The following is a 23,989-nucleotide window of genomic DNA, read 5'->3' on the forward strand; positions in this document are numbered from 1 at the left end:
TTTTGTTGCTTTGACATGTGGCCTGGATCAAACCAATGACCTTCTGATTAGTGGACGACCTGCTCTATGTCCTGAGCAACAGCTGCAATCTGACCACTACTAAGGGCACCCTCTGAAATGGGCGAGCATGGAGCATGATTTATTAAAATGTCATCTTTCACTTGTTTGGTTATTTATTAAATATGAAGTGTTCATCTCATGGCAGTTGGAGATTTTTTGCATGAATTAAAATGCACAAATTATTTATAATTAAATGAAAGAAAATGTTTAATTTATAGTCATGGTGGTCTAACACAAGCAGTCACTGCATTTCACTTTGTCTACATTTTCTGTAATGAGTCCTTTTTGAAAATGTGGAGAAAAAAAGTTGAATACTTAGCTTAATGGCAACTGAGTGTAATTTAATAGATCGTGTTTGAGTGCGAGATTCAGACTCGTGGCAGTAAATGGTGTTTTGTTGTAGTTGCAACAGCAGGGAGTGCTGCAAGCTAAAGGCAATACACACAATGGCTCTCAAATGGTCATTTGTTGTTGATGCTTCAGTGACTCTATGGTATTAAAAAAAGCTGATTGGGTATATTCATGTATTCAAATATTCAAAATTAATCCAAGGAATGAGACAATGAAAAAATAATCTTATTGTCATAAATTGATTCAAGAAAATTTCATTAGTAACACGTTAATCTCTTTTGAAAGCTGACATTCTTTGGAATAAGGCTGAAAACAATAACCAAAATGGCAATTGGCAATCAGTGGGAAAACATCGGCAAATCAGATATAAAAAATATCAAATATAAAAATATCGATTAAAATATTCACCATTGGGGGTATTTTCTCAACATACCTAGAACTATTAATATTCATTTTCAGATGGATGCCATAGATGTTTCTTATGTGTTCTGCTTCTTAAACAGTTGTTTGATAACAGCTCATACTGTCTATCTTGTCAGCAGATTTGATTGCACATCAAAGCGAACATTGTTGTTGTTGCAAAAAGGATCATCCATACACTTTCTCTCCTCTGCCCTGTGTATGTAGGCAGAAGGTAGTAAAATGAGTACCAATCAGAGGTTTTATCATCAGTAGCTTGCTCCAAATTGTTGATGTAGCGATTGGTTGAAAACTGGACAGGCGGCAACAATTCTTTTGCTTATTTGCCTATAATCAGCCACCAATATATTGCGCATCCTTCTTTTGGGTCAGTTTCTCAGCAAAGAGAGATGTTCAGTCTATGTGGGTGTTTGAGAATGCAGGATTTCATTGCAGTGTTCTGACACAGCCAGCCACTGTATTAGCATTCAGGACACAGATAGAAAGGAGGAGAAAGAGAGAGGCCAAGCACAGGAGAGTGAAGAAGCAGAGGAGGAAGTAGAATGAGCCAAACAGGAACACAGAGGTTTTTTGAGGCTGAATAAGAAACAGAGAGCCTCTTTGCATTCCAGCTCTGATGCCAAAACTTTCACCGAATCAAGGATGCCTTCTTCATTGGGGCTTCAATGGCAGCTCTGTCATTTATGTATGCATTTGTGTATTCCTAAAATCTATTCACACTGCAGGTGCATTGATAGAAAGAGATTTTTATAGGTGACTTTTACAGGTGCTTAAGATTTGCTCAGATTTTTTATGAGCTCTCATATCGTTTGATTTACAAGCTAATTTATGTTTTCTTTTTCGGGCAGTAATAATCTGCTTGCTGTTGTTTTTTTACTTGCTGCCTCCAGAAAGTTGGCTTAAATTTTTTTGACTGACATTTCAGTCAGGCAACAGGAAAAGTAAAAACTTTCCAATGGTGGTACTATAGAATCAACTTTATATTCTAACTGTTATTTTAAAAAGTGCATGTAAATGCCTCAGATCTGAGGCTGAAGACATATCCACGACATACTGTTTTTCTCTTACAAATTCTTTACCCCACCAAGTCACTTGAACCATCTTGTTTTCTTTTAAACTAAATAAACTAAAGTGCATAGATTCGGTCTACTTGACAGCCGTGCCAAAAACTCCAATAGCTGTGTGACACACAAGCAAATCTGGCACTGGTGACGACATTGAGACTACCCATATGTAAATGTTTGGGATTAAGGTCATCAACCGCATTTGCTAACAGATCTAAAGAGTCTCTTCCAGGTCAGACATGCAAAAGGAAAAGGAACTTTGTCTTCTGATCTTTTCGTTAGAAAATCACTCACGGTTTCACCATCCTAGCAACTCTCACTGATTTGGTGCTCCCCCAGTTTTACACCACAGCTGCTCAGGTTACTTGACCAACCTGAGTTATGTACATTGACTTAAGGAGTCAGAAATGGAAACTTCAATCCACTGCATAATGTGTCTAACCTTTATAATGGAATACTCTGCTATTTTGAGCAATATGCTTACCTGCATTCTGGTTGGTGGTGAGTTAGTTGAGTAAATAAAAAAAAACACTCATGTCCATTTATTCGTCGGAGGCTACTAAGCACAGCTTAGCGTAGCACAAATGCATGAATGAGTGGGAACTGTTTTGGCTTATTCCAAAATCTACTAAATATGTCAACACCTGTAAAACTCACTAACTCACGAATCCTTACATAAATCTTATCTTCTCCTTGTTAATTTTTTTAAACAGTCCTCAAATTGATAGACTTTCATACGATTTGCTCTGATTAAGCTTTCAGACCACAAACAAACCGTTCAAATGTGAATTTGCACTGAAGACTTCTTTGTCAGCGTTTTGAGAGGCTCAGACAAATTGCACTAAATGCTGCCAACTGGACAAATGGGGGCACTGTTTCATTTACAAATCCAACAGGTAACGTGTGAAAATAACATTTTGTAAATTTTAGCTGTGCACTATGATTTTTAGAAACCACTTCTTTCATTTCGATTTCAGCCTCCAGAGTCATCATTCACTCATTCCCCTGCACTTCCTCTTTAAAACCAGATTTTGCTGACTTATCATACCTGCAACAGTAACGTACATAACTCATGTTGTAATGTACTTATGGACACTCTTGAAAAATAGAAAAGGTCACTGAGCGTCCCGTCTGCACTGCATATATCCTGGGTACCTTTTCAATTCACTTTTCTGACACCATATGCAATTGTTACATCAACTCCATGTAGCTGTCGATATAGATGGATATCAGATATTCAGAAAATCAAAGCAGAGAATTAACCATACAAATTAGTTTTTTGTCTGCCTAATAGTCAGCACTGATTTTAGTTTCTCTGCATGTTGCCACGCAGCCCTGAGGAGCTCTGCAGTGGAGAGTTCAGTGTAGCGCTCTGACCTCAATCAGCTCAGATTAAAGCTTTGGTCCAACGTCTGGCCCCCTGTGACCTTTTTGACGAGGCAGCGTACCTACAACTCTGAGCACGCAGAAATTAGTCTGAAGTCTGAGCTCTCATTCCTCACTACCACAAGAGCCGGTGCACTGTTTCTCCTCTATTGCTTCTGCAGTGTTGTATGATTGTTTCTCTACATCTGCAGTGAAAATAAAATGGTGGTGTGGTTTTCCCGACTCAGTGGAGAAAAAACAATAATATTTTATGCTAAAAATTGTTGGATAGTAGAATCTTTTTCAGTGCATGGTACTAGCCTGTGAAAGGCAGATGCCTGTTCTTAGCTTTATCGTCCAAAGTGACACAAGAGAGTTGAAGTGGGCCAAAGAAGGCACCACACACACTGAGAACATTCACAAGTCCATTTATCATCACTGTGTCTCTGCTGACCCGACAAGAACTGGGCCCGTCTTTGCTGCGTCTGACTCACAGAGAGTCAGTGCCACCTTCCTCTTTAAACAATAACAACATGACTCATTAACTGAACCTTTGCAGAAGTGAATACCCTCTAAACATTTTTGACATTTTTTCATACTGGGCTTACATGCAGTCTCAATTATTTGGTGTATTATCTGTGTTGCTTTCAGTGCAACAATGTAACCAGACTGACAGAAAGATGTTGAGAATATTATTTAATCTATTTATTTGTAGATATGTCTGTGTGTGTGTGTGTGTGCGTGTGTGTGTTTGCCACACTGAGCTGTTTTGACCAGCAGCGTCACTAAAAATATGTTTATTATTGGCAATAAGACAGATGTTTGATCAGCCAACAACCATACTGAGCTGAATATGTTGACCGCAAATCCAATAAGGATAAAATGTTGATAGTTTGCAGCTAAATCAGTCCAAACATGCAGATTGTCAGCTAAGACCAGACCAGCTTGAGTTTCATTTAAATCACAGTGACTTCGGAGTGTCTGTTGACAGTGAGGATGCTGTTATACCAGTTTATCTGTACGTTGAGGCATATTTAGGCTGGTGAGAGTGAGAGCCTGCTGTTCGTATTAGACTCTGACTCTGGCAAAGTGGGGATGATTTGATAAAGTGTGTCTGGTGGAGTGGAATACTTTTACACTTTACGGTAGCAGTGTCTGTAAATGAATGGAGCGAGGGACTCCACTTTCTGACAATAGCGCAGAAATGTCTGCTTGGAGGATTTTATTAATGCATCTGAGACCTGAGGCCTCTATTAGAGCCTTCATTAAACCCTTGCAGTTTATGTAATACACTGTACTACACTAGTACAGTATACACTAGTAATAGGACGAGTTTCACCATTCTTGCACAGAAGTGTTTTAATGATAGTATGTATAATTCTTCAGCTACTGACATTGTGCACAGAATTTCCTCCTAAAAGCTGATATAGTGAGCTAGTTAAAGTAAAAAACAAAAGAAATGAAGAGGAACAGGTCGCAGAGAAGAAATATAATACAATATGATACAATACAACACAACAGCACTCCCCTCCCTATTGTAGTGTCCCCTCTGCCTTCATTTCGTTCTGTCATAACACAATAACTGAGCACTGACGTCTTAAAAGGTATTGCAGGAGCATAGAGGTGCTTGAAGAGAAAATTGCAGCAGCTCACAGCAGCTGGAGTGAAATACCATTTTGTCTCACTCAAGATGGATTCCACAGTGAGATTTCAGAGGACCAGTACAGAATCAAAATGGAGAAGCCAGAAGGGAGGAGAGGAAAAAAGGGGAGAGGCAGTGTGTCGACTGGACAGCTATGCAGGAGATGTCTGAATTTTGTTTTTGCTGCTGCTTTGAAATCTATAGTTTTCAGGGATGCCACCTTTTTCAGATTAGTGCTCTTTATTGGTGAAAAATGTCTTGTTGCTTATTGTCTTCTCTTCGAACACATACACACACAACCCTTCACAGAGTTAAATATCCACAATGGAGATTATTTATTTATGAAACACATATGTACAAAATCAGTAAAAATATAACTAAAAGGCAAAGGCACTGATGAAGAATAGTGTTTTTTAGCTTCTGGCCTCCTCGACCCCTAAGATGATCTCCTCTTACCAATCGTCTTGCTTACTGGCATGCGTGCATGGCTGCTGGGCATCTCCACACACACTCACATGCACGCACACACACACACACACACACACACACACACACACACACACACTACCTCCCTCTCTTTCTAGATTTCACTTGCTGGTTGCCCGTCTCACAGCCCTGTATGTAAACCCGTGAAACCCCTTCAGGACATGAAATCCGTGGAATTTGTTGTCGGTTCTATCTAGGTCAGTGCTTACAATAGCTGTACAGTTTTGTTTCGCTTCTTCCACGTCTCTATTTATTTCCCCTTGTTTTCTTAACCCCACAAGGTTGATTTCACTTTGCCTCTGTGAACATAAAAAATGCACATGAAATGTAAGGATATTAAGCACGCTTTGCTTCTTTCATACATATTAGTCTCAAGCGGAATATTAAAACATGCCGTGACTTGATTTTAACATAAATGCATAATCTGATATTACATTTAGGTTATTTCTGTTTTTCACAGCAAAATGGTCTGGGGTGTGCCATTATTCAGTTAAGTCTAGTAACACTGCAGCAGTGCAAAATGAAACATAGGGGAGAGACTGCAATTATAGTTTCATACATTTGTTTTCACTATGATCTTTAGTGGATGATGCTGCATGACCTCAAGGAGGCTGCATTTAGTTCGCTAACCCACACATTGAAGAGCTGTACCTGCTTGTCTGGGCATTTTTGATAGGATCTTTAAATGTTTGTTTGACCAGTTATGACTAAAATCACAAACAAGTATAAATGTTAAAAATGTATCACTGTAGAACATAGACTGATTAATGCTTGTCTTTTTTTATCATGGATTAAATAATTGATTTATATGTATATATATATATATGTGTGTGTGTGTGTGTGTGTGTGTGTGTGTGTGTGTGTATAGATAGGTAGACACACAAAAATGTATCATCTACCCTTGTTCAATTTAAATGAATTACCCACTTCCAATCTGCTTTAGCTGTTCCCACACAGCCCCAGTTTTCTCTCTTTTTAGATAAATTGATAATACGACTGCCTTCAGACACAGGGTGCAATCAAAAGCAAATATGCAAAGGGCTTCTTTTTTTTTTTTTGCTGGTTGAAACACTTGCAAGCTATCACAAAAAGAAGCAGAATGTGCAGCCTTAATCAGAGCAACCCTTTGTAGGTCTCTGCATGCAGTTTAGGAACATGGATGTACAGTTTACAACTATTCCTCACTGCACAAGCTTAATCTAGCAAAGCAGACACAAAGTCTTCATTTGTTTTCATCCATGTGAATCATAATTTTCTAGTTCTGGTTTTTCATTTGTGCAAAAAAATATTAGGCTTACTGTCAATCAAAAGGCACTTATAGGAAATACAGTTTGAAATAAATAGGTAAATACTGCAACTGTCCCTTTGCCATTTGTATTGGCAGGCGACTCAGAAGCTCCACCATGTCAGAAAAAAACAAGTTTTGTGTGCTTTCATGAGAGTTTAATTTATCTTTTCCCACTTTCATGTTTAAATCTTTTTGATGGAGGCTTTTTTTTCTTTCATCAGAACATCTAGTAGTACTTTGTTCCACAACTCTACATGTTCCTCCTTGGTTGTTTTTGTTTCCCCTTTTATTTCGAGGCTGAACAGTAGTTTGCATCAAAGGGAGAGGTTTTTTTTTAGGTCCTAGCCAAGTAGCCAAGTCTTCTTTTGATTGCTGAAAAGATAACATGTAACGTATATCCACATCCTGAAGCACATTCTTGATGCTGTGCGATCAAAAGGGATTTCTCTGCACCAATTAGCTCTTTCTTTTAAAAAAAAACATTAGGTCACAGATTCAACTGACAAAAACTGTCCAAATAACTGTGGTGTTGTCTCTTAATATTCCGTATTTATATCACTTTAAGAGTCGTAGACCAGAATGAAGAGTTGCCAAGATAACTTCAAAGATAATACTCTGATGTGTGCAATTTAACCCTGTGATGTAACAGTGAGATATTTTTCATCTTGACCCCTCCAATTATTACCTATAGTTGTTCTTATTCTGGCTTTAAAGGCTTCTTCACTATATCTGTGTTAACATCCCCACTACTACACAGAGAAGACAATCTCCTGTAAATTGCTTTTTCAATCTGTTCTGACATCAGTCTGCTCCCATGGGAATGTGGGAATCCATGTGATGGCAGAGAAGACGGTTTCTTTTCTTATAGATGTTGACAACCCCACTCAGCCTGGTTTGATGTCAGAATTAACATAATATTATCACACTCAGAGAACTGGCTGTGACAGCCTAAGAGGGATTGGCTCTCTGTATCAATCTGATACAAAGACAATAAAAAGCACAAAGACAATAAAAACACTTAAAGGTCAGAGATGCATAAGATGTGCAAATCCGAGTTCATTCCTTTGACATGACGTGTGCACTGTGCAGCATGATTGCTTATGGGTATATTTTGTTCTCCATAGCGTTCAAGATTATTAGAAACTATTTACAATACAGTTAGCCTTAAAAGTCTGTCTCAGCAGCAAATATCGTATGTACATGTTTTTGCCACCACGTCATTTAGAATCATCAAATACTTTCTAAAGGTTTTGTTTACTCTGAGATTCATAGTGCACCAGCACCCTGTGGAGAAAGAAATCCTTCAGTTCTGCTAGATTGTATAAATATTTTATTATGTTTAAGTTGTTTTGATTCCACTTGCTCTTCTTATCTGCTCCAGGACAAAGATATCTCATCACATCCACGGGAGCCTTGTATATTGTGGACGTCCTGCCTGAGGATGGCCTGAATAACTATCGCTGCACAACACGGCATCGCTACACTGGTGAGACTCGGCAGAGCAACAGTGCGCGTCTCATCGTGTCAGGTCAGTACTGCGTTTATGCTTGAGTCCGTTTTAATTCAAAGACTTATATATTGTCTAAATAACCACTTGTATATCTGATGTATCTGCTGCATAGTTTGATAAAAGGAATTAAGCATGAAAGATGGATAAATAAGGACTAATTCAAGGTTCCATCACTGATTTGGATGTTGATGACAGTGAGATCCATCCTGAAATGATAGTTTTACTTCCTCACGTAACAAACTATACAGTTTATGGAACTGAATGTTGACCTTAAGAATCAATATTGGATTATACTGTCAGGCGCCTGGCAATGCTCACCACTGATTAACACTAAATTCTCTGCTCTTTCTAGACCCCACCAATGCTGAGCCAGCCATCTTGGATGGCTTTGACCACAGAGAGGTGAGGATTAATTATCGGGTGGAGCTGCCCTGTAAGGCCTCAGGCTACCCAACACCCAAATACCGTTGGCTAAAGGACAACAGCCCTTTGGAGCCTGACAGCCGCTTTCGCCAGACCGTCTCAGGGCTGCTGATAGAGAGTGCACAGCCCAGTGACTCGGGTATATACGTCTGTGAAGTGTGGAACAGTTATGGCAACGCTGAGGTCATGGGACGGCTGTATGTCAAACGTAAGTCTTTTTCAAAAGGAGTAACTCCATTTTTTTTACTATTTTCAAACTGTTAATCAGTTATTTTACTTAACTATTGTAAAACAGCATTTCTGTGTTTTCTGTGTCCCTAGAGCCCCTGAAAGCAGTGGTCAGCCCTCGAAAGGTGAAAGGCAGTGTGGGTAGCAAGGTGTCTCTGTCCTGTAGCGTGAGCGGCTCAGATGAGTATGAGATCTCATGGTATCGCAATGGTGAGATCATTTACCCTGGCAACAATGTTCGCTTCACTGGGCTTAACCGGGAGAACCTCATCATGGAAGGAATGTCAAAAAGTGATGGTGGAGCTTACCAATGCTTTGCCAGGAAGGGCAAGATGTCTGCGCAGGACTTTGTGCAGGTTATCCTCGAAGGTAAAGTAACCTTTGTATCACAGCGTCCATTGCACACAGATGCTAGACCAGACTTCAAAGTATAGCAGCTGTCCTATGCATAATCAGTGGGTGAGCAGATCAATACAGATTTTATGCAGCTTTGACTCTCTTCCACTGCTAGTATGATCATTCTAGACTTCACAAAAACACACGTACATGCACTCTTTTATTCAATAACCTTACTTTGGCAGCGTTGCTTAGGCAACTGTCTCCTGTGGTCAGGGAGCTGTAAGAAGAAGATATTGATAATCTATAATCATGTGGGATAGACTTAGATTATCAGAGAGAAGCAGCAGGCAGACGGACATTTCAAAAGCCAACCACACCCAGTGTGTGGGAGGAAAGCTGCTGGAACAGTGCGCATGATGAAAAGCAGCAAATGATGAAGTCTTGATGAAGAAAAAAGAAATAAAAACAAACAGGATTATTTCGCCGAAATTTGATTTTATGACAAAGACATACCTTCAACAATATATCATAACATCTATTCTGATATACTGACATAGTGTTCAAAAATGAGGGTGAAGGAGGGTCTTTGTGATCTGACCAATAATGTTCCTGTTACATGCAGAATCAAAAGCTGTCGTAGATCTTGTGATGTATTTATCATACTATACTACCATTTTGGAATTATATCAGAGACTATATACTTAAATGAATGAATATTTCCATGGAATAAATCCTTGAAAAAAGTAAATAAATTTATATGTTAAAATGAGCTCATTTAGTTAAAAATGTTTTTATTTTAAAAACAAAGGACAGCTTTCATTTCACAATCCCAAATGTATTAATATCACTGGATTTCTACTTTGTACGGCATCATTCATTTCCTATCCTTTACTATTTCCATTTCTTATATTCAAATAGAAATGGGTGGATCTCTTACTGCGTCAGTCAGACAACATCACAGCATCAGCACCAGAGAAAGCAGAGCCGATCCGGTCTTGGCCGGCCCCGGAGACCGGGGCTGTTGCTTTGTCTTATTAAGGGAAATAACCTGATTAAAGTCCTCCGAATAAAACAAAATGTGGAATTATAAGACGATTACTTTCCTTATGAAAAAAAAAAAGTGACATTTTAAAACAAGTTCCATGAATAAACAAAAGTTGTCCTTTGAAAAATATGATTCTTAAAGTAAAAACATGAATTTCTTCAATTGAACTACATTTACAATGAAAAGTTTATCTATTTAAAGTTTTTCAATATCTATACATATATGTATATATACATAGATGAAATGTAATAGATGGGAAACCTTTAGCATTCATCAATCATGTGATGCTGCCACTTGTTCTTTACTGCCTGGCAATTGTTTTAGATTCTGCTTTTATTGCTCACACAGTAAGTCAGCCTGTTCTCACATCCCTCACTGCCAAAGTCAGATTACCCGAACTACTGTACAACATGTGACTGAACATTAGCTCAGAGTTAGCTTCTGTTTTATTTACCACCATGCTCCACTTTGTCCACCAACGCAGATGGTACTCCAAAGATCTTGTCCTCATTCAGCGAGAAGGTGGTGAACCCCAGTGAGCCCGTCTTCCTGGTCTGCAACGTCAAGGGCACGCCGCCTCCCAGGTGCACCTGGTCACTGGACGACGACCCCGTCATCAAAGACAGCCACCACCACCTGGGCCACTATGAGACCCACGAGGGCCACGTGGTCAGCCAGCTCAACGTCACACACACCCAGGTGCAGGATGGCGGGTTGTATCGGTGCACGTGCAGCAACTCAGCGGGGGTCGTGTACCACCAGGCTCGAATAAACGTAAGAGGTGCTTGTCAAATCAGCTCCTCCAAGAACAACAATACACATACCTGTCTGTCTCTCTGTGTGTCAGTGAGTGACAGTTGTTTTTTGGGCCTGAGATATCAATTGCATTTAGTTTTCTTTGCAGTTTTGTTGGTGCTCTTTACTTTTATGTGTGCTCTTCTGAAGAATTATTTGCTTCTGAATTTACTTTGCTTAGTAATTTGAATTGCAATATTAAATCTTATCGCATTAGCATCTCCTTTAAGGCTTGTTGCATCAACGAGTTTCTTTTTATGTGGTTGTCTTTTTCTTTTGATCCTTGTATGGTTTTTAATGTCATAGTTTTGTATTTTTCTCCTCAAATTATTACTGTATCACACTTTCCCACCATGCCTGTATGTTTAGGTCAAATTAATTATCCTGGTTTGCTGCTCATAAGCATATCAGGACATGGTTTGTAAATAGCCGGAAGAAAAATACTTTTTCTTCTGTCTGAGCACATTCTTGGGCTGTGTGCTTGTGTGTGCAAGTGATTATTCATGTGTGTCTGTGTCTGCGTGTATTTACTTAAGCAGCCAATTCGACTCCTCACAATCACATGTTAAAGCGATTACTCTGCTTCCATTTTATGAGACACAGAGCGAGGCTCTGAATGTATTACATTTTATGAGACGCAGAGGGGAGAATGTATTGCAGCTCAGTTATCAGTAGCGCTAGTACAGTGGTATTTAAATGTTATGTTTTTCTTCAGATGGTTAGCACACTTTAATCTGCTTGTCATTTCACCGCCTTCTACTTGGAGTTACGCATTAGGTCTTGTGGTACAGCAAACAACAAAAGCTTAAAGCGGCAGGTCCCTTTAATATTTGGTGTCAGGTGCCATGTGTGAAGCTGTGGAAGGATGCATTTTCATGTGCAACATCTAAGTATATTTCAAAAGTCATGAATTCATTTACAAAAACACCTAAACAAAGCAATTTTCACGTCTCTTGTGATGTGCCCACTGTCCCTTCAATATTTTTCATAGAGATTTCTTTTTCAATCTCTGTCCCCTTTTAGGTCGCGCCAGCATTCGTCCAATGAAAAATATCACAGCAATTGCTGGTAGAGATGCTTTCGTTCACTGCCGTGTGATTGGCTACCCCTACTACTCCATAAAGTGGTACAAGAACTCTGCGCTGCTACCATTCAACCACAGACAGCGTGCATTCGAGAACAACGGTACTCTAAAGCTGAGCAATGTGCAGCAGGTGGATGCTGGCGAGTACAACTGCAAGGTGATGGTACAGCCCAACAAGATGGACTCCCAGAGTGTCCATGTTCGTGTGAGAGGTGAGTACATGAAGTAGTAACAGTAGTGGCATTTCTTAAACAAATTAAATTTCTTCCAAAAAAATTTGGTGATGTGGTTATTTTATAAAGACGTATGCATTAGGTTTTAGGAGTGATTGTATTGACAGTAAAGATTTGTTTGAATCTTGGAATAATCTATTCACTGAGGAACATAGTGTTCATATCAAATATAGAAAGTGAGACATTTTACTATTTAATGAAAAATTATGTCTCATCTTGATTTTGATGGCAGCAACACATCAAGAAAGTCTGGACACGGCCACATTAAACACTGTGTAGCATCACCTCGTCTTTTACAACAGTCTGTAAATGTCTGAGGACTGAGGAGACTGGCTGGCAGGCCAGCCCAGCACCTGGACTCTTGAAATAGATACGGCCTTTCCTGATAGGAACGTCATGGATGGATGGGAGCATATGTTGGTCTAAAACCTTTATATATCTTTCAGCAGTGATGCCACCTTCCCAGATAAGCAAATTACCAGTTCCGTAAGGAGTAATGCAACCCATATCCTCAGAGATGTTGGCTTTTGAACTAAGTGCTAATGACAAGCGGAATGGTTCCTCTCCTCTTTAGTCCAGAGGACACAGCGTCCATGATTTCCAAAAGGAATTTAAAACATGGCCTCAGTCCATTTTAAATAAGCTTTGGCCCAGAGAAGACTATAGCATTTCTGGATCACATTCACGTATGGTTTCTTCTTTGCATGATAGAGCTTTAACCAGCATTTGTGGATGGTACGGTGAACTCTGTTCACAGACTGTTTTCTTGAGGTGTTCCAGAGTCCATGCAGTAATTTCCATGACAGAATCAGGTCTTTTTTTTAAAAATGGCACTGCCATCTCAGATCCTGAAGATCATGAGCATCATGAAGATTATAAGTCTTTTTTGGTGTAAATATTGGTGAAGAAAACTCTAAATGTTTTTCTGCCAAATTCAGTTACTTTATAAAACTGAATTTGATAGAAGTTTATGTTCAAAATTATTCACTCCTCTTTGCCCTGTCTACACACAAAGATGTATGCAAGCAAATACATTTAATCAGACTTGTAAATTAATCTAAAAGATAAAATTCCTCAGGGCATCAGTGCGGTTTATTAAGACTGTATTATTGCTGCATGATATTACAGGGCTGAGTGACTGATCTCCTCTGAGATCTTGCAAATGTAATAGGTAATACTGAATAGGGCTTCCCCATAATGCTTCCATTTACTTCCCTCTGAGCAGCATGTTGTTACTGTAATACTCTATCCCATGGAGCGAGGGAGACAGAGGGAGAAACAGAGTGATAGTGAAGGAGAGAGTGATGATATAAAGCAACACTTCCCAGTGGTGCTGTAGCGAGCGAGTGCATTTGTTAATTTACTCTACTCATGCTTAAAATGCGGAAGTGGTTTGGGGGATCCCAGGAGTCCATTATCTCCACTTTGTTTTGAATTAAATAAGCTGCTAAAGTGCTGCTCATTTCACTGTTGTTTGAATTTACTGGACACTCACACAGATGACTTGAGCTATATTTCCCAGAAAATATAGCACAAGCAATTTGAATAGATTATTATGATATGACTGTGTGATTACATAAAACAGGAATTCTTTTACTACACATTGCATGGGCCAGTGTAAGACTGTATTGTCCAAACATTAATAAACTACATTTTAATATATTTAAAAAATAATAATTACCTGCAGATTATAAGCAGATCATAATCAGAGTAATGCTTTGAACATACTTCTGCAACCTTTTTGTGTAGGGCTTCCCAAACAGACATGAACATGTTATAGAGTCTTACTGATTCCTAAGGGCAGCATTAGAAATATGTGGAAAAATCAGAGGTATCTGCTGCTTTTTGCAAAAGGCATAAGTCAAAATGGACAAAGATCTACTTTGTGGTTTAAAACTGAGTTTTAGAATAGGGAAGATTGTCCAGTGCAGCTATTTCCTATACTTACCTTGACCTCTCTGTCATTTATCGTTTTTGTAATAAAATTTGTTGTTGTCGGCCACTCCTAAGTCATACTAACTTTCAATCAGCATTCAACCTACCGGTAATTTCATTTTTAAAACGCATCAAAATGGAAATTTACTCAGGCTGTGGGCTTTGGAAACAAAATGATTCAACTCAAGGGATTTTAACTTCTTATTAATTTTCTTAGAATGAATAAAGTTTTTAGGTCATTGAAAAGAAAAAAACTACTTGTACTACGTGTACTAGCCACATGTAATTAAATATAATTACAACCACATAAGGTGGAAGATCAGTATCTGTGATGATTTTTTTGTTGTTGTTGTTCTGATGTGGCTTCTTGTGCTAAAAGGAGAAAATGTTCTAGTGTAAGGATGACAGGGAATAATGGCAGAATGTTTTCCTCTTCAGGTTTTTAATGTTCCTCCAGTTATCTCTTTAAAGAAAGATTGCTCAACGATTTTGGAATTTCTGTGCGGAAAAAAAAAGAACATAGTCCTGCTGCAGAATCCAGAGACTTAAGGTGGTCTAAGGTGGAAATCACATTTGATCCTTTTTTCTCCTTCTATTTGCAGTCCCTCCCTACATCCAGCCCTTTGAGTTTCAGCGTTTCACAATTGGTCAACGGGTCTTCATACCCTGCGTGGTCATGTCAGGCGACCGGCCGTTGGACATCACGTGGCAGAAAGATGGCAGGCCAATCCCCGCCAGCCTGGGTGTGACTGTCGACAACATTGATTTTACAAGCTCTCTGCGAATCAACAACCTCACACCTGACCACAACGGCAACTACACCTGCATTGCTCGCAACGAGGCTGCTGCTGTGGAGCACCAGAGTCAGCTCATTGTGAGAGGTCAGAGAACACAAAGGGACTGATGGCACCTTAATCTACCATAATCTGCAGCATGTGTGCAGCATGTGTGCAGGTTTTTATATTTGTCAATCCATTTCCAGGTATTTCCAGTTGTCTGGCTGAAAGTAACATCAGCTGGCATAGTGTTCTAGTGTGAGAACGCACACTGTGTCGAAAACACCAAAAATAGTTATTGGTAATTGATGTGTTTCTGTCTATGTACAGTTCCTCCTCAGTTTGTGGTTCAGCCTGAGGATCAAGATGGAATCTACGGGAAAACTGTGACTCTTAACTGCTCTGCTGAAGGCTATCCACCACCAACCATTGTCTGGGAGCACTCCAAAGGTACATCAAGTACAGTAAAAGTAAAATATGCTTTCCATATGTTTATCTGTGGATACAATCAGATTTCAACACATGAAAATGTTTTCTTTTATTACGCTCCGATCTAAAATATCAACTAACACATGGACAAGTGATTTGAGTGGGTGCCCTTTGCCATTTTCACACCACACATACAAACACATAGTCATCTGCACTGTAAACATGGGCTGCAAGCTGGCAGGGTGTCCAACTGCATCATTAGAAAATGATCAAGGAGAGACAGACGCTGACTCAAGCAGACAGATAGACAACAGGGATGCAGGTGAGCTCAGCCACTTGAGCAGGATAGATGAAGAGGGGCCCCAGATGTTTGCTCTGTCATCCATATAACCTGGGATAAAAGCTTTCACCAACTGAAGGACAATAAGCAATGCAGAGTGGTGTGGGTTTGCTTAAGTGTATGTGTGTGCGTGTGTATTTGTGTAGTAGGCCCCATGATCAAAGGAATGAAAGAATCAGATGTGTTTTTCACCCTTTTATAGGATTTATGTGTGCATGTCTATGTGTGTGTGTGTACCTATGAGACAGGCAGGCCTCATGGCTGATTAGTTCTGTCTGACCAGTCCTGATCAGTATGTATGAAGAGATCAGGCTGAGCAGTGTGTGCATCTACTCACTTATAGAGTTTGAGACAAGCTTTACCATTCCAGACAGAAACACCACAAGGTTCAGTTCATCACACTGCAGCTTAGTTTTGGTGATGTTTGGGGCTTTCATCTCGTATTTTTTCTTCAGTTTTTCCGCACACTTTTAGTTGTTCCATCCATACATCCATCAATTCTGTGTCACTTATCCAGTGCCATGTATCAGGGCCAGTGGTTTAAGCACATATCACCACACCACCTTCTTCACAGCCACCCCCTCCAGAAGGCACTAAGTTGCTCCTAAACCAACCAAGGGATATAATCCCTGGATCTGCCAAGAGGCTTCCCCCTGGTGGTACATATCAGAAACAATTCCCCAAGCATCTGGATAGCATTCTGACCAGATGCTTGAACTACTTGAACTGGCTTCTTTCAATCTAGAGGAGCAATGACTCTACTCTGAGCCCCCCATGGATGACTGAGCCCCATCCCTAAGCGTGAGCCCAGACACCCTCCGTCACAGCTCTCAAGACCCAGTGAAACCGAAACTCCTCCACTTGAGGAAGCAACCCAGCCCCAACCTGGAGTTGGTAATCCATTCATTTCTGACTGCGGACCATATCCTCAGATCTGATTCACACTTGGTTGTAAACCGCCAATAGGACCATCTGCAAAAAGCAAAGATGCTACTTCTAGTTGCTCTGGGATATGTTAGCGCATATATAAATCAGAATAAAGGGTAATGAAAATCACCACTGCTGCTAGACCTCACTTTGTCCAGTGAGTAGCTGTCTAGTGTGCATTTACTGAGTAGAAGCAGGTTAGTGTCTCTGGGAGATATGGAACAAAAAGTAAAGGTCAACCGTTACAGTGACTAGTTCTATTTTGATATGCACAAGCCATAATTAAAGGAAGAACATGTCTACCGGCTTCTCCCTCTTTCTCAGAGCCAGGGGAGCAGCAGCAGAGTCATCACTCGACCCTTTTTATAGCCACAGCCAATTAAGTGCATTTTAATTAAAAAGCCAAAACCCACAGCTCCCTAAACGGCCTAATATGTACATGTTACCTTTAAAACAAGCTAATGCAACATCTGTTAAAGTTTACACATGTTTGATACTCCATTAGCAAGGTAGTATTCAGGGCTTCCATCACACTACTGCAGAGTAGACTGCCCTAAAGACATGAGCCTTATAAGGGAGCATGTCATGAGAGTGTTTATTTCTGACAAAAAAGTGCTAGCAGAGCGCAGGGAAGTGCTTCACTTCAGCGTTTCTTCAAAAACCAAGAGAGGGAGACTGGAAGACTTATAAAAAGCTTTGTTAGCATGCTAGCAAATATAGTGATGAAAGCTCAACACTCATCAACAACATTCAGTGTCAGGGCAATCTTGGCACTCACAAAAAAAAAAGAAAAACAGCTTTTCATTATTTGTTGGTGTTATTTCTGGCTGACATATGGTAACCAGAAGATTTCAAGTCAAATTTTAAGGGCTTAGAACAGTGCAAAGGGTCGTATTTCATTCGTAATTACATAAAAGAATGTTTTGGGGTTTTTTCAGTGAGAGCCATTTATGTACATTAACTGTTCTTTTTGGAATTGTTCATTCAACAACCACAAGTGAAAATTATACATTATGCACGGAAATAGCCAGATAAAATCCCTTACCTAACTTCAGTGGACATTTGGAATCTCACCAGCTGGGCTCAGTGTTGAAGACCTGCTGCATTATGAGGTCTCTCTGCCCCAATCTGCCGACATGTTGAACATGGGCATTAATGTCTGTTCTGATTGCATCACTCCAGCAGCTCTGTCCTCTCTTTCGCTGTGCTCAGCAGCTGTTTGGCGATTTAAGGATTTAAGCCCGGTGTTAAGAAACATGTTTACAATCCTCCCTAAATCTGATGGGCTTTGTCATCAAATCTGCAAACACAGAGGCATGGTCAAATTGATGCACGTGCTCACACACACACACACACACACACACTCTAGGTCATCTTACTCTGAGGCACTGTTTTCACTTTATTCATATTTCACTCAGTTTTACTTATAAGTATGATAGACATGCTGAAATGGCGACATTAGTCTTAATGTTTATTTTCAAACTTTTCACAAAGTCTCCTCATCTTCTCTGACTAGGTGCGGGCGTCCCCCAGTTCCAGCCCATCCTTCTGAACAGCGGCTCTCGTATCCAGCTGCTGAGCAACGGTTCGCTGCTTATCAAACACGTGCTGGAGGACGACAATGGCTTCTACCTGTGTAAGGTCAGCAACGACGTTGGAGCTGATGTCAGCAAGTCCATGTATCTCACCGTCAAAAGTAAGAGCCTGCGTTTGATGCTGCACAGATCAGTAACAGCTGATGGACTGTAATCAATTTGTTTTGTTGTCCGGGCTGTTTTTTTTTTTTTTTGTTCGTGATACTTCTAACAAACGTGGCTCAGATAGGCTGTGACATGGTTAGAAAACAGTGATGTGTGTAATTTGCACAGCAAGGAGCTCGCAGGTTTGACATAATGTGAGGTAAATTTGAAAACACGCAATAGTGATCATTAATTTCAAACATATTACTTGGAAAATGAACAAAAAAAGAGACCCTTATCCAGTCTGTCAAAATAGTGGAGCATTATAACCATGACTATAGACAAAAAATAAATGAACAAGAGCAGTTTAAAGATTTTTTGTCTAATAATCTAATTGTGAAAAGACAATTTCATAGCTTTAGACCTCAGTTATACTCAGCACTTCCCTCTATCTGTGCTTTTGCATATCAGTGTTCTCGTTAGCGGATAGTATGAGAATGTCGCAGGCTACAGGCCTACTGCCTCCATTTCAGCATTAGTACGAGCTCCCCTACAGTGTTAGGAGTGGCTCCTCATTTTCATGGTGCTTGGATGGAAGCGGGGGTTACTTTCCCTTTGCTACAGTTATCAAACTGGAGCACGAGGCTCCCCGCTGATGGGCAGCCCTCTCTCTGTCACATCCTGCTCTCTATCTGTTTTTCCTTCATGCCTCACTAGCCATGTCTGATATATAGAAATGTGTACATACACGGAAACATAACAAAAGTTGAACACCCTGATAGGAGAGATTTTATGTGCTGAAAATGTTCTCTGTCTGACCCTGATCTTTGACCAGTCTGTGTAACAAAATAATTCATGTAGAACTCTCCTTCTGGGTAAATCTGTTTTTTTTTTTTCATCATTACTCTCTGTTGGCATGCCATGGATATTTATGTGTCTCTGCAAAGTATAAGGCTGCAAGGCTGTCAGTTCTGCAGCAGCAGGTTCAGAAACAAACATACTGCGTTTTCATAGGTCAGTTTTCTGACTGTGGCACCCAGTTGCTATGCAGCAATTTGACCTATGGCTGTACTAACCGTTTTTTTCTTCCTCCTTTTTCTACCACGCAAAGAGCAAACACTGTGGCTGCGGCTACAGTAGACTCAGCTTCCAGTAGTGTAACAAACTCCAATCACTGATTTAAAAAAAAAAAAAACAGATAAGGTATAGAGAATCAATTTGAGAATTCAGTTGTAATTTGAGAAATTGATTGCTGAGAAATTAAGAAATAAATTAAGTTGCATTTGATTTTTACTTGAGCTATTTCTGTTAGACTTCATTAAAACATTAGTAATGTCAACGCCAGCTTTATTTTTTATGCACAATTAAAACAATGCAAACAGAACCAAATTGCTGTACTGTAAAATTTCATAAAGATACAAAAAAAACACAAGGGGTGAAATGGATGAGATTCTTACAGCAGATTCCAATTAAATCACAGTAAAACACAACAGACAAAATCAATGTGTCAAGTTGTATACAAATTTACAATAGCTGAGTTGAGATAGCCTTCAGTACATGTAATGGGTCAGTAATAGCATTTCACATTTGTCTGCTGCAGGAGCTCCTGGTATCCAGCCTGATGTTATGTTGTCTGCTTTCTGCTGGTCCGTGCGCATGAAGTTTACATACATGTAATGAAGATGGATGTGAAAGTGTATTTTTCTCTTTCTGCTCCACTGCCTTGAGAGCAAGTCTCTGCTGAGACCCCTTTGCCACCGAACAAACGTGTGTGCGTGTGTTTTGTAGAGATGAACAATAGACAATACCATTAAGGCACGGTAGAAAGAGCAGGTTTGTTTTTCAAGTTTTGCAGGTGTGCACTGTGTGGTGATGAAGGAAATGAGACAGAGAGAAAGTTAAACAAAAATTGCATTCATATTGTTACACTTTGGTATTGGTTTGTGTCGTCAGCTGTGTCACCCACCGTAGTAGTTAGAGTGTGTGGCTAAGTTAGGTTACCCCCCAAATGCTTTCTGCTGTTGCTCCAGGTTGTGTAAATTTATCAAAATGACTGTATTTTTACACTCATTTTGTAGTATTTTTTAATTCAAATTAATTTTTGCTATTGCCTCAATTTGAATGTGATCGTATACACAATGGTGAAATTACTTCACTTCACAATAGTGGAGAGGTGCCAGTCAATTATTTATTTTTCCTTTGTATTTTTTAGACCGCTAGATTTGTTCTTACATCTGGAACGAATTATAATGTGTACAGTTTAATCAAATGTTTTGCTCTTTAACTGCTGATTAGTAATACATCTACACACAGCATCTTTTCTGACCTGATGGTGGAAACCTCACTCAGAAGCTGGGATGCAGAGGTGCAAGGAGTGTTTAAGAGTGAAAAAAAAAGTGTTGTGCAATTGCGCAATGAGAAACTGAATTCTTAGTAAAGGCTGGAATTTTGAACAAACGAGGTGTTGAACAGCGAGGTGGTTGTGCACATAAAATGATGCATGAAAGCCTGTCAGGCAGAAAACATTTTAAGACTTTGTCTTACATTTGCAATTAGCTCCAATGCTTCCAGTGCAAATTCTCTAAAATCATATGATTGATTATATGAAATGCTGAGGTGGACAACTCTCTTCCTGTAACAGGATATGGAAGGCAGACCCCCTATGCTCTCCCTATGTTAAGGGCAGGCACAAGTTTGATATAAATGGCAATTCCACCAACTATGTCAGTTTTGCCAGAATATTGTCATTTTGTCTTGTTCTTGCAATAAAAGCAAAATACCAGTGATTCTTTAGTCCTCTGACTAAACCTATGTAAAACTATTAAAATCAGTAAAGGCCGGGTAGCTCAAGTGGTTGAGCAAGAGCCCCATGCACAAGTGCCAAGTCCTAAATCTGACCCTTTGCTGCATTTAATCCCTCTTTCTCTGTTATTTGAAACCCTGTTATTTAATTAGACTTGGCACAGAATGTAGTGTTATTAATATATTTATTTCACTGAAGAGTTGTTGCATGTTGCAACAATAATTCAGGGAGCTTGAATAAAGACTTTAATCTCTTGGTTCTTCAAGACACCCCCCCCCCCCCCCCCCCCGAACCGGAAGGCCAGCTAAGTAGAACTGGGGAGGAGTTTTAATCTTGACCTGCAGAGAGAACGCTTCCATTTGGAGAGTCGTTGAAGTAACACGTGTGACTGACTCACCTGACCATAACGTTTGCCGTTGGTCATTGTCACCTGTGAATTAAGAAACAAATCCACTTTCCTTTTGTCAAGCTCCTAGAATAACTGTGATCTGAACAACTGAGAATCTACGACAACGTTTGCTACAATAAGTTTTTGCTCCAATAAGTTTTTGCTCCAATATTTCATTCAGCCAGTACATGGTACTTCTATTTCCAAAGGTTTTTCTTTGCATTTTTTCTTTGCATTTTTTGCAGTGCCTTTTTAAACCATCCAAATCTTCTATGATTCAGTTAGCTCCGTTGCAGCCCTGTGTTCTTTGGGCCTGTGCTAATACTGTGTGCTGTTCTTCCTCTGGTTCCATTGGCTGCTTAGTCATGACATGCTGGCTCAGCGTCATGCTTTTCACTCAGTAGATCACATTTCAGTCCCCAAAATGTACTCGTGCATTCAAGATGCTTTCAATAAAAGAGTACTTACTCGCATGAGTGCTTTGAAAAAGGGAGACCATTACTGTACTCGTATTCACTAACACCATTATGTCAGTAGCTCGGTCTTCTTCTGTATGCATGCACAACAACACATTTCTTGTTATTTATAAGCATACTTTTTTTTTTACATACTGTGAGCTTATTTTATTATGAGCATGTGTTTGTGTGTCCATGCATGGTGCAATTTGTGCATTCTGCTTGCATGCTGCGTGTGTAGTTGTGAGCGGACGAATGTGTGAACATTAGAACTCTTGAGAGCGTTTCTGCCTCATTTAAATCAGTCAATACCTCAATTAGAAGCCGACGTTGGGCTCAAGGGAAGAACAGTCTGCATGTTTCTCTGCTTTATTTGCACTCTCAGTCTGTCATTGTTTCTTACACATCCAGCAGTAAGAGGAAGACTAAATGGCAAAATAACACATTATCTCTTTCATTTCAAAGCCCTGGTCATGTGCTGCCTGCTGTGGATGTCATCCAAGTGTATAGATGTGCTAATACTGCCAACAAAGCATACATTTATTTAACATTCCAGATCCCACTGCTACCAACAGTTTAAAATGAATGAATATGAGAGTAATACATCATATTTCAAAGTCATTGTACATTATTTAGCCATTAGTCCTCCTTCTAAATCACATCAGCACAGTAAATGCTGTAAAGCGACATTCCCATGCTTGTAGTGGAGCAGTAAAAGGGTTCAACTCATTTTAAAAAGGCTCTTTTTACAATAGTTTATTCAAATTGGCTTATATTCGCATTGTTATTTCAAGTAGCATTCAAGCTGTCAGTTGGTCAGTCTAACAATTATGTGTTTCACTAAGCCATTAATCACTGAGTCTATGAAACATCAAGATAAAAGGGAAAAAAAACATCCTATTCAATTTACGGTTCAACTTTTTTTAAAACGTGACACTCTTACAGCTGGATCATAAACCCTCTTACAAAAATGAATTTGTCAGAACATTAACTGTTACTGTTGTATTGCATTTTGTACATGAGATTCTGCATGCTTCAGTGTTAATAGGACTGTTGTTACAATGTAGGAGTTCACTAGAGGGTTCTTCTTTTAATTTTGTTTTCTTCCGTCTCCAAAAATCAAAGTGCAAAAGTGGAGACAAAACAGTATGCTGCACTAATTTAACTGAAGCCATAACTGTGTAGCTTGTCTTTAGCTTTAGCTTGACTTTTTAGCATGGCCACACAACATGTACAGTGACCTGCACATGATTCTTTCAGACACATTTTGCAGGGCTCAGATATTCAGAAAAATTAAAGCATACCTTGCCAACTAAAACTGATAGCATATTCCAATGCAATAATTTGATTACAAAGTGTTGGATCTGTTAAAATTTTCCTTAGTGCTTGAAATGTGACTAAAACTATTAATCATCTTTCAATTAATGGTCACCAGTTAATGTTTTCTTTTCTTGTTGATGACTGTTTTGTCATTCAATTTCATTTAATTCTGTTTAATTATTTTAGATACATATATAACTATAGACATATTCACCACAAACCTAATCTGGTCACTAACTGGAGAAGTGCTTTTTTTCCTAAACAAAATATTGCCATTCTTCATTCAAACTGTGTTTATGTTTAAATTATTCAGCAGAAAAACCGACGCTATAAGAGAGACTGACAGTGTGGTCAGAGGATATGAAAGGGTCCACCTCTTTCTATTCACCTTCCTGTCTTATCTCTCTATACCTCCCTCTCTCATTCTCTGCACCCTGCTCTCTTTGTTACCTCTCTTTCCCTCCTTTTTTTACCCCTTCAGCTTTCACTCTCTGCCTCATCTCCCCTCTCCTCACTCTCACATCCTCTTCTACCGATCCGTGTTTTATTGCCAGGCCCCTGTAATATTGCTGGATATTAAAAAATATACATCAACTGAGCAATT

General features: G+C 39.5%; 1 protein-coding gene across 2 annotated transcripts in view; it reads left to right on the forward strand.

Annotated features, from left to right (window-relative positions):
- Positions 1 to 23,989, forward strand: part of dscamb (Down syndrome cell adhesion molecule b) — a 122,431-nt gene that overhangs the window by 73,408 nt on the left and 25,034 nt on the right. For both annotated transcript variants that reach the window (XM_072392786.1, XM_072392787.1), the window contains exons 4-11: positions 8,058 to 8,204; positions 8,539 to 8,817; positions 8,931 to 9,206; positions 10,706 to 11,002; positions 12,040 to 12,312; positions 14,871 to 15,149; positions 15,375 to 15,494; positions 18,257 to 18,436. In XM_072392786.1, the coding sequence (XP_072248887.1) occupies positions 8,058 to 8,204; positions 8,539 to 8,817; positions 8,931 to 9,206; positions 10,706 to 11,002; positions 12,040 to 12,312; positions 14,871 to 15,149; positions 15,375 to 15,494; positions 18,257 to 18,436 (1,851 nt within the window). The remainder of the gene's footprint in view (positions 1 to 8,057; positions 8,205 to 8,538; positions 8,818 to 8,930; positions 9,207 to 10,705; positions 11,003 to 12,039; positions 12,313 to 14,870; positions 15,150 to 15,374; positions 15,495 to 18,256; positions 18,437 to 23,989) is intronic.

This window comes from Leuresthes tenuis, unplaced genomic scaffold (assembly GCF_036924035.1).
Source record: "Leuresthes tenuis unplaced genomic scaffold, fLeuTen1.0.hap1 SCAF_9, whole genome shotgun sequence".
Taxonomy (NCBI): Eukaryota; Metazoa; Chordata; class Actinopteri; order Atheriniformes; family Atherinopsidae; genus Leuresthes; species Leuresthes tenuis.